This window comes from Neophocaena asiaeorientalis, unplaced genomic scaffold, assembly GCF_003031525.2.
Source record: "Neophocaena asiaeorientalis asiaeorientalis breed wild unplaced genomic scaffold, Neophocaena_asiaeorientalis_V1.1 scaffold119, whole genome shotgun sequence".
NCBI classification, from domain to species: domain Eukaryota; kingdom Metazoa; phylum Chordata; class Mammalia; order Artiodactyla; family Phocoenidae; genus Neophocaena; species Neophocaena asiaeorientalis.
In genome coordinates this window covers 8196722-8215153 of record NW_020175821.1, presented here as the reverse complement: position 1 = coordinate 8215153, position 18432 = coordinate 8196722, and the positions used below count along the sequence as shown (strand labels likewise).

General features: G+C 35.1%; 1 protein-coding gene across 1 annotated transcript in view; it reads right to left on the bottom strand.

Annotated features, from left to right (window-relative positions):
* Nucleotides 1–18432, bottom strand: part of LOC112391237 (diphthine--ammonia ligase-like) — a 236237-nt gene that overhangs the window by 204278 nt on the left and 13527 nt on the right. The window contains exons 3-4 of the mRNA XM_024732553.1: nt 18038–18167; nt 14668–14842 (exon numbers count right to left, since the gene is read on the bottom strand). Of these exons, the coding sequence (XP_024588321.1) occupies nt 14668–14842; nt 18038–18167 (305 nt within the window). The remainder of the gene's footprint in view (nt 1–14667; nt 14843–18037; nt 18168–18432) is intronic.

Here is an 18432-nt window from a genome sequence, read left to right as displayed (position 1 = left end):
ATTTAATATCCTGTGATAAACCATAATGGAAAAGAATATACATATGTATAACTGAGTCACTTTGCTGTACAGAAATTAACACAACGTTGTAAATCAACTATACTTCAATAAAAAAGTCTGGAGCTTTAAGGAATGATCTAGACTAAGGAGATAAATTTGTGAGTCATTTGTATATACATAAGTGGTAACTGGAGTCATATGTATGGATGAGATTACCTAGAAAGGAAGTACAGCATGAAAAGAGAGCCTAGGGCTGAACTCACACACAAGAGCTCAGCATGCCCGGCAGCCTTCATGCCTGCCTCTGCTTTCATCCTTCTATCTGCACTTGACTTATCACCAGTTGACCTACCTTTTCATCTTGGCTGGTGCCAGGCTCTGCTTTTTTCTGTCCATAATCAGTAGTGGTGATTCACCTATGCTGTTTCTGGCCTTTGTCCTCAAGTGGTTTTATCTTTTCTGTAATCATGTTAGTCTTCAAACCCCCCAAAGACTCTCCTGACTACATGGCTTCATTCACGCTACTACACAGAAAGCAGCACAGGGTAGTGGTAAAGAGCCAGAAAATCTGTGTTCAAAATTTGGTTTTGCCAGATCCTAGTTAGTTACTTATCCTTTCTGTGCTTTGGTTTTCTCATCTATAAAGAGAGAATAATAATAGCATTTATCTCATAGGATGATTGTGGGAAGTAGAATTCATGTGAAACCTTAAGAACAGTTTTGGCATCTACCTCGTAAGAGCTCAATAAATGTTAGCTACTATGCTGATATTTGCCAAGGTAACTGACAAAGCTAGCTTCAAGTCATCATCACTGGTCTAGAACCAGGGTGGGTAAGAAAGGAGCTGGAGTGAGGGGTGAGTTGAAATAGTACTCAATGAGATAGTCAGGGATGGCCTCATAAAAGATAATCTGATGAAAAAGGAGCCAGACCTTCAGAGGCAACATCAAACAAGAATAAGCTTGGTATGCTGGATGGACATAAGTAAAAGATAGTGTGGCTGGAGAATGGGGAAAAGGGAGAGAATGACAGGAGATGAGGGAGATGGGTTCTATCAGAGTGCTCACAGACCACAGTGAAGAGCTTGGATTTTATCCTCAACTTAATGTAAAGTACTGAATTATGTAATCAGATTTCCATTAAAATTTTTTATGGTATTGTGGTAAGACCATGTAGCATGAGATCTACCTTCTTAACAGTACTGTTAAGTGTACAATTTTAAAGTGTACAATATAGCATCGTTATCTATAGGCACAATGTTGTACAGCAGATCTATAGAAGTTATTTATCTTGTATAACTGGAACTTTTTATCCGTTGATTAGCAACACCTCATTTCTCCTTCCCGCCAGCCTCTGGCAACCAACATTCTCCTTTCTGCTTATATGAGTTTGACTATTTTAGATACTTCATATAACTGGAATCACGCGATATTTGACCTTCTATGAATGACTTATTTCACTTAGCATAATGTCTTCAAGGTTCATCCATATTGTGTTGCATATTGCAGGATTTTCTTTTTTTAAAAGGCTGAATAATATGCTATTGTATGTATACACCACATGTTTGTTATCCATTCATCCATCAATGGACATTTAGGTTGATTCCACGTATTGGCTACTGTGGAACACGAGAGTGCTAATATCTCTTCAAGATTTCCATTCTTATGGATAAATACCCAGAGTGGGATTGCTGAACCATATGGTATTTCTACTTTTATTTTTTTGAGGAACCTTCATATGTTTTCCATATTAATACCATTTTGCATTCCCACTAACAGTGTACAAGGGTTCCAACTTTTCCACATTCTTGTCAACATTTGTCGTCCTTTTCTTTAAATGGCCATCTTAATAGGCATGAGGTGGTATCTCACTGCGACTTTGATTTGCATTTCCTTGATGATTAGTGACATTACCTGTTGGTCATTTGTGTATCTTCCTTGAAGAAATGTCTATTTAAGTCTTTAGACCTTTTAAATTCAGGTTACTAGTTTCTTTGCCTTTGAGTTGTAGGAATTCCTTATATATTTTGGAAATGTACCCATTATTAGATATATGGTTTGCAAATATTTTCTGCTATTCCATAGTTTGCCTTTTCACTATGTTGATTGTTTCCTATGCTGTGTAGTAGGTTTTAGTTTGATGAAATCTCACTTGTTTATCTTCGCAGATTTATATTCTTAAAAGGTCACCTTAACATTGTAAAGCAACTATACTCTAATAAAAATTTCAAAATAAATAAATAAATATGTCAAAAATTTCTTAGAAAAAATGTCACCTTGAGTACTGTGTGGAGAATGAATTTTGGGGGAAAAAGGCAAGAGGAGAAGTGGGGAAATCAGATAACACAGCTGTTGTAAGACCATGAAGGATGAAGGTAGCTTGGAATACGATTGTGAGGGTGGGGAAGAAAAACAGACTCTGACTCGGTTCTAGGAGTAGAAGGGGCAGAATTTGTTGGTGCATACAGTGGACGAGAGAGGAGACATGGAAAATCCCCAGGTTTTTGGCTTGAACAACTGGGTGAATATTTATGATGTGATGGAGAAGACTGAAAAAAATGAGTTTGGGACATGGGTGGAAATTAGGCCAGGTTAGTAAACTGTTATGTTGCTTACTGTCTTTTACCCTACATGGTAAGTCTGGATATTACTCACATAATTCTGGTGACTGTTTCCTTACATTAGTACTGAGGATCAGCGTTCTAAAATATTCTTTGCAATATTTGAGGACTACAAAATCTCCTTGATCATGATTTCCCGTGCCCCTGTGAGGTGACAGGAACATACAGTATCATTTTGCTGGGTCCTATTCAATTACATTGCGTACTTCATAGAGTACCACTAGTACAACGCAACAACCTATTCTATCACTATCTCTCTGTTTGAGAAAAACCATTCACTTTCCAAGTGTTAGAATTGAATGATCACAATGGAGTTAGTCAAGCCTATTTCTTGACCTGAGCAACAACAAAATAGTCTTGTTTCCAAGTTAAAACATTTTTTGAAAGTGAGAGAAGGAGTTATTGATAATTACAGGTAAACAATATGCCTGGGATTGTCCCGGCATATTGGGACCTATGGTCACTCATTTCATAAAGCATGGTATTTTAAAGATGCAAGTCCAGAACAGCATATGGTTTCATTTAGCTAAATCAGGTGGTAAAATATAAAGAATAAAATGAAAGGAAAATCAGGAATTCTGCATCTACTTAATGTTCCTTCTTTTCTTTGTCTTCTGTTCGATTGATTTAAATATATTTATTTGATTGATTTAATAACTGATGTTTTGAAATGTCTGATTATGTACTTGTGACTTAGATTTGTGGCACAAATCCAGATAAGGTACTCATTTCATTATATCAACCTAGGTCAGATACTAGTGCTTTAAAAATATAAAGAGAAAAATAAAATAAAGAGGATGCTACAGACATATCATTTATACATTCAAAAGAAAAACTAAACTTATTTCAAAAACCAAAATAATAAAATTATAAAGATTAAAAAAATGAATTCTAACATGTATTGTAGTTAATAGATAACATACATATATTAATAGGTTTATTAAATATATGCATACAAAAGAAATATTGTTTACAATTAGAATAAGACTATCATGCCTAAGCTAAATCAGGCCGAATACCAAATCTTTAGTAACCAAATGGAAAAGGTTCCCCATAATGTAAACATATACTTGGGGATGCTTATTTTCTCATTTCAGTTTCATTTTCAAAATATGCTATATTTTCTGTGAAACCCATTTTTCATCTGTCCAATTACTAGCAATCTTTTTTCTACTATCAAAAATGATCATTTGTTTCTTTATTATAGTAGATAAAACAACCTTTCATTGTTTCAGCTCACAAGCTGTGCAGATCCTACCCACTGTTCTTGCCTCCAGCACTTCACATTATTGGTGTATTATTTCATGCATGCCCTACTCTTTTATCAATTGCTTTTGAAGTAATGTTAATAGACTAGAAAATTGAGACATTTATGAAGTATAGGCAGTGTTTATGAAAAAATCCATAAAATATGACACAGGCAAGACAAGATAAAAGCAGCATTTTAATAGATTATGGCAAAGGGATCCTGTCAGAGTTGACAACTGACTCCTTCGAGATCACTAATTTTTATGGGATTAATTCTGTGGTATAAAAAATGAAGTTAAACGTCCTAATTAATCTGTAAATAGCATACCCACAATTAAACCTTGTGGCCCCTTCTTGGATTAGGGCTGCAATTTTTGAAAAGTAATTATCTCATATTCATACTGAAGAAAGTTTTCATTTTTTTTTCTCATGGCATTTCAACTAAAAAATCCACCTGGATTTCAACTCAAATAGCAATCTTCCGATAAGAAAATCAGTTCACAGCTTGGTGTGCAGCCACATCCATTAGACTTGTAGGTGATATGATTGTGAATGGTTTATAGATTAAGAAACTAAAATTTGGAGAAATGGTACAGGAGTGAGGTAGTGGAGGAAAACCTAGAGTTTCTCCATATTCGAGCAACTGTTCCACAGTTTATAGCACCCAGAAAGGTATTTAGCTCCCTTCTGTTATGGAGGTGATAGCATGTGAGGCCCTGTCTCTAACACAGGAGTTAGAAAGTACATTATGTAGGAGTTAGGGATAAAGCTGTTGTCCAGCTTTTCCTGACATTGTGGCAGGGTGCTCAAGAAACTTTGGTTCCATTTCCCTTCCTTTCTTCCCCTTTAATATTTGAGTTTTAATAATATGTATTCAGATGGAAATAAAAATTTATGAAATATTAATTATTTTTGAATATTTTTAAAGACAATGTTAACAATGCATACTAGCCTTTATGATTCACATTCATTACTTCATTGCATCCAGACAACAGCTCCAGAGACAAGTAAGTATTCCTGCTACCACTTTGTTAAAAATAAGGAAACTGAGGCTCAAAGATGTTAAAAGAATTACCCTAATCATATGTATATGATAGGTGATAGAACAGATTCTTGCATCTAGATCTCCTGACTTGAAATTCTATGCTTTTTTCACTATAAGAATACTGTGAGGTTGTGTCTTGGCAATCAGAAATAATCTGTTGATACAGTAAAATATTCTATCAGTTTTGGTGAAGAGAAAATTATTCAAATCAGTGAGCTACCAAGTTAAAAAAAAGGGTTTCATGACTACTTACTTTCCATTGGACATTCAGCTTTTTGGAGGAATGGGAATACATGGAACCATCTTTTTTTTAAGGAGGACAGATATTTTCTTCTTTGAATCCCACGAGAAAGTAGGATTGTGAAAGTTAATCACTTTTTTCATTGATCATCTATGACCCTGGCAGTAGGTAAGCTGTGGTTGTATTCTTTTAGAAAATAGTGCAGCAACATGGTATACTACTATCATATTTGAGAGAAAGATCTTTTAAATTGCTATTACTTGGCAAAGTAGTACCAATATTAGGAAAGCAGATACCTGACATTCTCAAGATGTAACAATGTCGTTTTCTGATTGTTTGTAGTCTTATTATAAATGGTTTAAATATTTTGGCCGAACTGATCAGTTGATGTGGTTAACATGATTAAATGACTTATTTGTTTGATGCTTAACTGATGGAATCCATTTCACACCAGAGGAATCTTGCAGTCTACCCAAAATCTTTTGCATTTCATATGAGAAAATAAGGAACCGAGAGACAGGAAGTGATTTGCTCAAGATCAATACAAGTTATGTTGCAGATTCCTGACTAGAACTCACTTATGATTCCAAGTCCAGGTTCCTTTCCAATAAATTATCTTATCTGATTTTAACGGACTATTATTCAGTCAAAACCTTGGCTATACATTGACTGGAACATTCTTCAACAGGTAAAACATTTAAGAACAGTTAGGCCCAGTATTATAAACGTGATTGCAAAGAGAAGTCCTAAGCTGACAGAAAGAGAAAATAATAAATGGCACCTTTTTCATCTCTAAACTCTCTAATACCAAGAAAACACCTTAAAGCCCTTGCCCTGGGTAAAAAATATTTGAAATGCCAAATCTGGTTATTAATTCATCTCGATGTGTGTCGGGAAGGATTACTACAGTTAAGTATATTCTAAGCCTGTTTATACCCAGCATTACTCCTAAAGTTCCAGTAAGAGTGCCTATTTTTATTTTTATTTTTGAAGTGACACTAACCTGAAAAGAAAGAAAAAAACAGTATGTTTAAGCCATTCTTCAAAGCTCATCCATGAAGCTATTTTGATGTGTTTTTTTTTTAAAAGGAGGCAAGATGCAGCTAAATTAGATAGCTTCACTCTCACATTCTCTGAATACAAATAACAAAAGAACGTGATGTACTTACAGAGTTTAATAATCAAATTTGAAATCCTGCTTATTTATGCAGTTACTATGTCCTAGAATTGAAAATAGAGACAACCAGACATAGAGGATCACTTTTAACATTATTGTCTTCACATCTTTATTTAAGTGCAAATGGGGAAGCCTCCCTGTATGGCATGGCGCACGCGACAAGGAATTTTCACATGGCCAGCCCATGTACTCAGTAATGCCACAGAGATAGGCATAAAGGTTTTTTATTTTTAAGTACTTAATACTCCTTACTAAATAAATAAAGTTGGGTACCTCCGAGTCAAAGAGTTGATTCTACTATAATATGGTGGGTGATTCATTTTAAATATCTTTAAATGGTACACAGTGACTCTTTTCTAGGGTATGTAATGCCTCCATGTAATTATCAGTAACATTTCTTACACTCACAAAGTGTTCAATATCACTGATAGAAGACAATGACCACAGTCTTAAAGAAAGTAGAAATATCTTTCATGACTTTAACTGCAACATACTCTGCACTAGCAAAATGAACAGTTTCCAAACCACTTTTGTTTTCAGTTCCTGACTACTCCCATGACTCAAACCACTTAGATTTTATGTTTTAGATTACTCCCTTTTACATTCGATTACCACATCAGAAGGGTCATAATTGATTTGAGATCTACCATCTCTCTGCTTGCCACAAAACCACCTGTGTTAAGAGTTTGAGGAATTTTGATGCAAGCATAGAGGAAATTATAGATTCCTGGTTATTGTGCTTAAGCCATTTTAGAAACCTACTTAAATATCTCACATCAACAGGATTCTATATATATTTCTAAGAAAGATCAGTTACCTTTTATTTTTCAACTTTTATAAGAAATCCTGTCCTTCCTTACAGCCATCAACCAGAAGACACAAAGTAAAATAACATGAAAGTAGAAATAGAAAATTAGTATGGTGCAACAGAAACACATATATTGTTAGATCTCAAGGGTCAACGTGGTAAATCAAGTTGTGTGATTTTTCTGATGGTTATTCTGTAAGTCTTGTGTTAGGTAATGGTATTGTTGGAACAGTAAGCCTTTAACATCTGTGCACTTTGGATCACCTTAAGCCAGCTGGTTCCTCTCAAAATTGCTCATCTTTTGTTCTTATTAAGTTCTGACCTGGGCCCCTAGCCTTAAGACAGCTATGTGCTTTCTGCAGCCAGGATATCCTCTTCAAGACTGTCAGACAATTTCAAATGATTGATGTGCTAGTCTGGTGCTCTGGTATTTTTCCCTTTTGTAAGTCTCCAGTAAATCTACAGCTCATTCTATAAGAATGCTAATTAGGTCTACTCTTACTTAACTTCATGCACATTTTTCTTGTTTTCCTGTATCTTTGGAGGCAAGCTTGAAATTTATAACAGAGTGTGTTTCTAAAAAATTTTTTTATAATATTACATACAAATAAAACACATTTTCTACCAAAGGAAACAATTCAAGCAGTAAACTTAGTTGACTCTCTTCCCTCCAGAACTGTGCTGCATCCATTGGACAAACCTGAAGCAGGTTTCCTAGGTCCACTCTGAAAATTAGAAATCATTTACTCACTTGCCTTTTACTCCTTTCCCCCGTTATTTCTTATTATTTTTACTCTTACTTGGATGGCGCTCTACCCCTTCCTTCATGATCAGAGGCAACCAGTACAGGAGGTCTTGGACGGCTTCATCTCTGAAGCCATTTTGGTTCTGCTCCAGAGGATCACTGAGGGAATCTCATCTCACAAAAGCCATGTGACTAACTGAGTCACAATCTTCTATCAGGCAAAGCCCAAGAAAGGCAGAATCTGGCTCTTTTAGGTTGTCAAGCTTGCTTCTTTACCGTAGAGATGTTTTCATATAAAGACAGACCTCCATCAATCTCAGGGTATTAATTCTAAATCTCTTGGCTTAACACATATTGTACCACGTTTCCCAAACAATCTCATGATTGTCCTTTTTGGGCCTTGCATAACCTCTCATTCTGAGCCTTAGAACTGAATTTCTGGCTTAAACTTTCTGCTTTCATTCTTGACCATATTTGGATTTTTTCCTCTAAATAAGTTACTTCCCTAGTAAACTGCTGGGTCACTAAGTTTCCCAGAGCCCTATAACTATACGGAACACATCCAACACGTGCAACCTGAGTCCAAAAGTAAGACCTGGGTATCTTTTTTTTTTTTTGCGGTTCGCGGGCCTCTCACTGTTGCGGCCTCTCCCGTTGCAGAGCACAGGCTCCGGATGCGCAGGCTCAGCGGCCATGGCTCACGGGCCCAGCTGCTCTGTGGCATGTGGGATCTTCCCAGACCGGGGCACGAACCCACGTCCCCTGCATTGGCAGGCGGACTCTCAACCGCTGCGCCACCAGGGAAGCCCCAGACCTGGGTATCTTACAATGGATACCATTGGGTTAACAAACACAATTGGAATACAGATGGACGATTAGGAAAAAAAAAAAAAATCTATTTAAAATTTACTTGTATGTAAGACAATATTCTTATTCTGAGAAAAAATACACACTGAAGTATATGAGTAAAAGACCATGCAACTAACTTTTAAAAGGTTCAGAAAAAAGTGTGCACATGTATACACACATACATAAACACATTCATAATATATACATGGTATATATATATACACACATACATACACATATGCAAAGAGAGAGGGAGAGAGAGCGAGTGAGCACACTCATCTGATAAAGGAAATGGGGCAAAATGTCAACAACAGGTGAATCTGGCAAGAAGATATATAAGTGTTCTATGTACCATTCTTATTTTCTCAATTCTTCAGTGAGTTTGAAATAACTGCAAAATAAAATAAAAAAGAAGCAAAAATTGTGCTTCTGAATGCCAATAGCTTTTACATATCAAGATAGAGTCAACTATGGTGAGGGGATGGAAAAGACCTGAGGAAGACAGGGGAATTTGTGCAGGAGACAGAAATCTCTTAATTGAAGTGCCTGGTGGTCAAAAAGAGAAAGAAAATACTTGGAAAACTCATAATTGGAAGGGCGATTCCTAAAGAGATGAGAGTACATTCATATGCCCAGAGAAGATTTCTTTATTCTTTATATATCATAAACATTAAGGAAGTGAAATATTTGTATTTTATGGGGATGTGTAAAAAATGACTTTGTGTATTAATGTCTATGCTATTTGTACTTCTACACACTAAATGTAATACATCTAACTTGATTGTAACAATAAGAGGATCAACACTATGGATGGAGTTAATATGTGCTTATCTGAAACTTAGCAGATAAAGAAAGAGTGCCAAAATAAACAAGCCGAAATGAGAAGGGACATTCAAAGTACATTATTGTGTTACTGGAACATCTGGTACTAACACTGTCAAGTTTACATATGTTCTCAAATACTTATTTATGTAACAATCAAATGCTAAGCATTCCAGCTGCACTTGTAAACTTTTTATGAACTGAAGTCATACGCACAAGCTCAGCTAAACATACTTGACAGAGGGAGGAGCGTGAGGAAACTGTTAACTCTCGGAACTGAAGTTTCATTGCAGTACGACCTTCTGGCAGTGTTATGGACCAGTGTTTGGTGTGACAACTAAGCTGCTGGCTCACGTGAGAATCATTTCATTCTAGTAAGTAGAATCAGAAATATCCAATCAATGGGTCAAAATCATGATTTAGCAGCTACCTTTTTTGGACATAAGTTAGTCAGGAAAGAAAATCATATACAGATTAAAAAAATAAAGCAACATGATGATATTGAGTCGTTAAGAAAAATATTTGATACTAAAGTGAAAAAATATTTTTCTCAACACATCCTAGAGCTAGCACAGGTAGGCTGATGGACTGTGGCAATGTATAAATTAGAAAAGATAGCATAAAAAGAGGAGGCTCTTCTGTATGGTAATCATCTGATATTGCTCCTAATGAAAATTAATGTGTGAAACTTGCCTCCTTAGCGACAGGATAAACAGTAACTATCTTAAACCCATTTTAAAGAGTACAAAGGCAAGAACAGAGGGAAATAAGTATTTCTACGCTGTTTTTCTCTTCTACTAACAAAAGAAACTGGATACACATTATATTTCCCTAATCATTGTTTTGATCCAATTTCTAGAGTATGCAATATTGCAAAAAGGAACTCACATAGTTCTTTAATTTATGAACAGAAGATCTAAAGTGATTTCTGCCAGGTTGAGGTTAAGAGGACATATTTTGGGGGAAAAATATGAATCTCCTCCCCCCTTGATCTGACCAGCAAGATTCTGAAAGTTTCCTTTAGAATCAACCAGATGTTTCAGAGTGATGCATTGATCTTGAGGTGTGAAAATCTGGAATCTATGTGATCTTCCTGCATGCACTTTACTTATGCCAGCACTTGCAATCACAAATCTTGGGCCTAGAAAAAACCTTTTCTTTTCCCCATGTAGCTTTACAATAGTGGCTTTCAACCTTACATATATATAAAAAATCTCAAACCTAGGCCCCTCCCTAGACCAATTAAGTCAGAGTGAAACTCAGGAATCAGCCCCATGTGATGGTGCCAAGACTGAGAACACTGCTTAGAATGAGGATGGACATTCTTTAGGGATCATGGGATTAGTTTTGCAAATATAGCATTTTTGAAAAATAATTTGGAAGCACTAGGTACTCTCCATGCTCTAACTTTTAATTAGGCCTGGAATCTGGGATTATTAACACAACAGCTCTGATTCTTCAAAATATACCTCTTCTCCCATTTTGATAATACCTTAAGGGCTGGCAGACGAGGATAGGCAGTCTAGACTTCTAAGCCCTACTGTTTCCTCCATTTTAGCTGAAGAAGAATGGAAAAAGAACAATGGATATTTATCATTTTTGAAAAATTATGAAAAAAAGTAGTAAATTTTGCTTATAAAACTACATTGTTCAATCATGAAGGTGATGGAGAGGGTGGGGTTTAAGTGGGATCTTAAATCATAAGGAGAACAGGACTTAATAATGTTTTAAAAATGCCTTTTAGAACTTTTTGAAACAATGTGGCATATATATGCAAATTTCTGGGCAAACAGTATCAGCCAATGGAATAACTAGAATTCAACTTCAAGAAGAGTGACTCTAAGTCCCCCTCTGCCTGGACAGTTCCAGGTTATACCTATTGTCTCAGAATAGTTACTAATAGTACCTTCTTTGATGCTCAAAGCATCCTGTTTGGATCATAAATTACATTATAAGGAATTAGAGAGTTTTTATTGAGCAGAGAACTCAGTCTAAAGAAGAACCAAGATACATGAATTACATATAGTAAGTACTCAACAAATATTAGCTGCTATAAGATTATTGTCATTATTATTAATTCACAAGCCACAGGTTTTGAAGACAGTCTATGTATGAAAAAGAAACAAAAATGCACACCCCAATATTTCAGTCATATCTCTACAACTGAATATTGTTTTTCTCTACAGTCCCACATGTGGTCATGTAGTGTCATCTGAAAATAGATGGCAGTCTTCTTATTCTTTTTTTGTATACAAAAATGTAATTCGAGATAATTACAAAAGGCTTTTTGTCTTCAAAATGTCAGAGGGATTTGTATAATGTAAAGATAGCTTTTAAATTATTACCAAATATGGCCTTTCTTATGATTATTATTATCCAAGTTTAGCAAATTACCTTCAATGCTTTGGGACAAGAAGGCAAAAAAATAAAAAATAAAAAAGACAGGAATGGCATTTAGATCTGCTTTAAATACAGCTATCTGAAGTGTTCTCTTGTTTTGACTTATTCCAGAAGGAAAACTTAAAACAATGAGTAAATGAGTATAAGTTACAAAGAGGCATATTTTAGCTCAACATAAGGATTTTTAAAATAGAGTTGTCCAACAGAATGGTTTGTTTCAGGAAATGATGAGCTCCTTTGCTGAAGATATCCAAATTGAGATCGGATAAGCATATGCCAAGGATGCTGCAGGAAACATTTCTGCACTGTGTGGGAGATTAGCCAACAGAAGATGATGTCTTAGGTTCCTTCCAATGCTAAATTTTATAATCTTACGTCTATTCCAAACATTAATAACTACTTCAATGATACAAACTCTGAGGGCCTGGTTAAGAAAATGAAAAAGAAGAAAAACAAACAAATAAACTTCTCTTGGGTTCCAGGGAAAGCAGACTATATGAAGACGCTTTTTTTTAATGCTAAGATAAGAAAAGTTAGTACATTTTAAAAGTATATGCTTTATGATGCACACAATTATTTTATAAGATATATAAATAAAACATGCATTTCTACAAGTAAATGAACTGAAGAATAAGAAATCATTTGCTGAATTATTAAATTACACCAAACAAGAGAATAAGAAGCTAGGCAGAAAGCCACTGAAGGACTTGCTGAGCAAGGTTTTCTATAGTCTTACAGTCCTAGGGGGACAAAAACTATAGTCCAGAAACTTCCAAGGGGGAGAGATCTTAATTAAAAACTCCAGGATCTCAGTTAGAAACCCAGGTGTCCACATACTAGAAAAGCAGAGACAAACAAAAGGTAGATTGAGCATCACCAAATCTGCAATTGAGTCCTAGAATTAGAATATGGTAATCTGCCAAGATTCTATTGGCAAACCAGATCCATAGAGAAAGATAACATTATCCAGAGCCTCTACAGGTTAGCAAACATAATATTTGATACTAATAAAAAAATAAGAAAAACAGACATGACACAAAATAGGACAGGAGAAAAAATCAGATCAATTGATGACCCATTTATTGGAATTATCAGGTTGGATAAAGAGAGCTATAATTATGTTCAAAAAATAAATAACATGAAGAATTTATAAATTCTAAAAAATCAAATAGAAATTCTGGGACTAAAAATGTAATAACTGAAATTTAAAACTCAATAGGTGGGCTAAAGAGAATATTGGAAGATGAAGAGAGGATAAGTGATCTGAAAGAAATACCAGAAAGTATTTGGGTTGAAATTTGGTGAATAAAAGAGATGAAACACTAAAAAGTTTATAGCTTTAATATAAGATGAGTAAAAAAGTATACCTAATTGGCATCTTAGAGGAAAAACAGGACAGGAAAAAAAATTGAAGAAATAAAGGCAAAGAATTTCCAAATTGAAAGACATCAAGTCAAAGAAAACTGCAACAAGTCACATCATAGCAAAACTGCTGAAAAAAAGACAAAAAAAGTTCCAAATTACAGAAATAAGAATGATAGTTGATTTTTCAATGGTAATAATGAAAGATAGATAATGGAATGACATTTTCAAGTTGCTGAAAGAAAGCTGTCATCTTAAGGTTTTATACCCACCAAAAATATCCTCCAAAAGTGAAAGTGAAACAAAGACATTAGCAAACAAACAAAAAAGCAAGTGAAATTGTTGCCAGCATATGCCCACTAAAATAAATACAAAAATGAGTTCTTCTGGAAAAAGAAAAATAATTCCAAGGAAACATAGAAATTCAACAGGGAGAGTAAAAACTGTGGGTAAATATAAATGAATACTGACCATACAAAATAGAAACTATGATGTGTTCTGAGGAATAAAACATAGATAGGACTAAAATGTTTGATAACAATAACACAAAGAACGGTGATATATGGACTTAAATATTCTAAGGGCCTAGCATTTTCCAAGAAGTTTTAAATGTATGAAACTATATTAGGTTGTAATAATTAGGTTGCTGTAAATGGCAATATTTCATTTTTTATGGCTGAGTAATTCCATTATATATATATATATATATATATTACATCTTCTTAAGCCAGTCATCTGTTGACAGGTACTTGTGTTGCTTCTGTGTCTTGGTTATTGTAAATAGTGCTGCTATGAACATTGGGGTGCATGTACTAAAGAATACTTTTAATAAACCTTCCTTAATTGGCATATATACAACCCTGCAACAAATAATAAAAGAATACATACATATATGAATCATTTACCAAAACTGATTGTGTGCTTGGCCATAAAGCAAGCCTCAACAAATTGCAAGAGACTAAAATTATCTAGAGTACATTCTTTCACTATCATTTAGTTAAGCTAGAAATCAATAACCAAAAAATTACAAATATATTTGTTTCATATTCCAAACTAAGACTATAACAAATTGGAATTAATTCATACTTATTTTCAGTTAATTACCAAAAAAATTTAAATAGTGTTTTAACTTTTCATAGATGAAATAATATATAGAATTGCTTTTCTTAATTATTTTTGCCTGTATATCAAGTTCCCCTTTTAAAGATGTCACTATATATACTTGGGATCAATAACATGATAAAGATTATAGTTGAATTGAAAACTTTGTTATTAAAAAAGAGCCAACTTGTCAACTTCCTTCACATATTTAGTTGATTGCTACAAAAACAAGAAAACATGTCTACTAACCTTGATAGACTGACTATATGGTCCAATGCTAGCAGGTGCCCAGTGAGAAATATTCTGAACATGCAGAATCTCTTTAGGGTGAAAGAGACCATCATCAATCTTTATGTCACTCTGGTGGATAAGGCAATCTATTGAGAAAAGTACTTCTTCTGGCAACATAGTTTCTACACATACTCTGAAAAATAAACCAAATTTAAAAGAACAATGTAAAACAAAGAAACAAAACCAAAACCAAGAAAATCGATGTGGAAAGGATCTTTTCTCATTGTTGTAGTTCAAGGTCACTGATGGAACCTAAACATTAATTTCTTGTCCCTCTAAAAATTCTACTGAAGTGACAGTAGAAATATAAATCTAAAAATATATCTGTAGCAATGCTGCAAAGTTAGAGGGTACTACCAGCATGCAAGAATAGGAAGGAATTTATGGAAGGTATAAAATAAAATTGGGAAAGAAAGATTAAGAAAGAATTACACAGTAGAATCATCCTGAAGGCAGGACACTGGTGCAATTGTTCTACCACCCTAGCCAACCAGACATAACCTATTCTTCTCAGTTCCCTGCAGTCTTTTATCTTGGGCTTATTTATAGACTCCTTTTGTTCTGAAGGATATTTTCCATCTCTATGGAGCTGCAGGCTCCCCTTTGCTGGTATATGCCATCAATCTTATCCTATTTGCTTTATACCTTCCAGAAATTTGCACTTCTGATGGCACCCTTCCCTGCTTTCTAAAGTTGCTATGGATTTATTATTGTTTTACATTTCTTCTGTCATTTCAATGAAATTTTGGTAGGATAGAAAGATAAAAGCTGTCAAAATATGAGTCAGCTCTCTTGAACCAGTATATAAATTTCTTTGTCAATTCACTTGAATTATCTGAGCAATTAAATAAATGTAATCTGATAGCACTTCCTAGTTTACTGAAATGGGAGCCATCTGTCTTAATTCCAACTCTCCACTAATGTTTTAGTAAATTCATCCAGACTCTGCTTTTTCAATCTTGCTTCAGCATAAGAAGTATACCCCATCCCTTCTCTACTCCTACCCTCTTTTGTATCTCCAATCTTTCTCCTGTGGGCTCTTCTTTTCTCTTAAAACAGATTTTAAATTTCCCTATTCTAAAAATATCTCTTCCGTTTCACCTCCCTCCTACCTTTCATAGCCCTCACATTAACTTCTAAACCCAAAGAGCAATAAACATTGCCAAACACTCACCCTTGAGGAAGCCTTCCTGGGAGTTCCCTGATCCCAACGCTACTGTGGTCCTTGTCCTACCTCTATATCAACTCTTTAGTCTGAAGGTAGTGGGACAGTGGGGATTCTCTCAATGTTGTGTGGAAAGGGTACTAATGCCAAAGACAGAGAAGAATCATGGAAATTGATCAGAAATAGGAAGAAAAGAATGAAAAACAATGTTGAGGCCCTCATAAGTCAAACCTATGTTCTTTTCTTAGTCTTCATTTGTAGTAATGAATACTACTGAACCCTGACTCTTGTTGAAGGTATCTTCCCTAGGATTCCATGGTCCTACTTGAACTCGGTCCTCTTCCTACCTCTTGGATAATTCCTTCTTAGTCTGAAGGGAGTCATATAGTGGGGGAGGTTTTTACAATAGGGAGGGCAATCTGTAGGAGTGTCAAATATATATATATTTTTGAAATTCATCAAAACTTTGAAGGAATAGATGGAAAACAGGACAAAGCCTGAGAAAACAGGGTTGGAAGCAATATGAATTGAAAGGTGGATTTAACCAGTTAGTTGGGAAACAAAGCAGAAATAACACTTGGTTTCAGAGCCAATGAGGTCTGAATAGGAAGTTGTAATCTTAGTGCTGCCTACATGGTGGAATGGCTGGCAGATGCCAGGCACTTAAGCCCTTAAGTGTAGCAAATCAGATGAGCATTTCCAGTCTCATCTGCCTAATGGGAAAAGAGCTTCTCATATATTGAGTCACTGTCCTCCACTGGTTCTGGGGGCAGATGGGTTAGCCTTCTCATGGCTGGATGCTGCTCACTGTGGCTACCTGGAATGGGCCTAGAGCAAGGCAGAGATCTTGGAGAAAGTACCAATTTCCCTGCTTAATGCCACAATATTCTTTTATCCCATGCCTACTAAGTCTTAAAGCATTCTCTCATCAGTAAATTCTTTTCTGCTTATTTACTTCTAGTGGGACGTGGGTTGTTTTATAGAAAAATTATTTTTATCTCTGAGTGTGCCATGGAAAAAGTCTTTTTACTTTCTTTTGTTTTTAAAATATATGGCCCTAGTATAGTGTTCTGCATCAAAATTAAATAAATACCTATTTCTAGAAAACTTCCTATAAAAAATTAACTTTTCTGTCAAACAACTGGAATTTCTTGAAGCATTTTATACTGTACAATCAAAACCATTCTTATTTTCTTCTTTCACTTTTTAAAATAAATAAATAAATAATTAATTTTATTTTCGACTTGGGTCATCGTTGCTGTGCATGGGCTTTCTCTAGTTGCAGTGAGTGGGGGCTACTCTTCATTGCGGTGCATGGCCTTCTCATTGTCGTGGCTTCTCTTGCTGCGGAGCACGGGCTCTAGGCACGCAGGTTTCAGTAGTCGTGGCTCATGGGCTTAGTTGCTCCGTGGCATGTCGGGTCTTCCTGGGCCAGGGATTGAACCCACGTCCCCTGCATTGGCAGGTGGATTCTTAACCACTGCGCCACCAGGGAAGCCCTTCTTTCACTTTTTAATTTGAAAGTTATATATTCCAAAATAATTGGAAAAGATAATTAAATATTAGCAAATTGTCCTGATTAGTCTTGTGCAGGCAAAACAACAACAAAACATCTGATGTTTGGTTGTTTAAGATTACGTCTGAAATCATTTATTTTAAGGATAATTAAAACAAGGCCAAATTAGACAATTTGAAAATGACCATACACTGGAGGTATAGAGATGAGTTGAGGGAGTAAAAGGAAGAGTGTACTGGTTCCACGAAGATTCATTCTTTACCTTACTGCCAATGCCACTTTCCAATATTAGTTTTTCTCTCCTCATATCCCAGAATCCCTTTATTTCTTAAGCCTTACCGTGAATGTGTATCTCCATTTGTGAATTACTGACAACTGTTGTTAAGAAATAGTAAGAATTGGTAAATAAGAGAGGGAAATAAAAGAAACCTGTGATAATAAACCATGCTAGAAAACATGAAAACCACATAAATTTGAAAAACAACACAACCACTATACCAATGGGAGAGAACATGATAACGAACAGGTTTCAAAGTCAGGGACATCAGAGCATGAGCCTTGAATGAGGATTAAAGGAGATAACCAGAGAAATGCCTGGTATCAGGCATTCAGGCAACTTTCCCTTCATGTAGCAGTAAGTTACATACCTTGCAGGCAGGCAATGCTTGAAGGTGGTCACATATGCTGAGTTAATAGATGAGAAATCTTTCATGTTTTTCAGATAGAGACGGACCAAAATAATATCTTTCAATTCCAATCTCTTAGATTTAATAGTAGCTGCAGAAGGAAACATATCCATAAGTTTAGGAAAACTATGAAAATTATTAGTGATATCTTGAGTAGATTTTATACAAAATACTTGCCATTTATAATATTTATATTCTTGACAATGGATTAGTGTGATTGCAGTATTTGGTGATGGTATAATGCAGAGGTTAGCAAACTTTTTCTATAAAGGACCAGATAGTAAATATTTTAAATTTTGCAGGCTAAGAGGCAAAATTGAGGATATCATCTGGAACATAACAAATTATAGAAAATC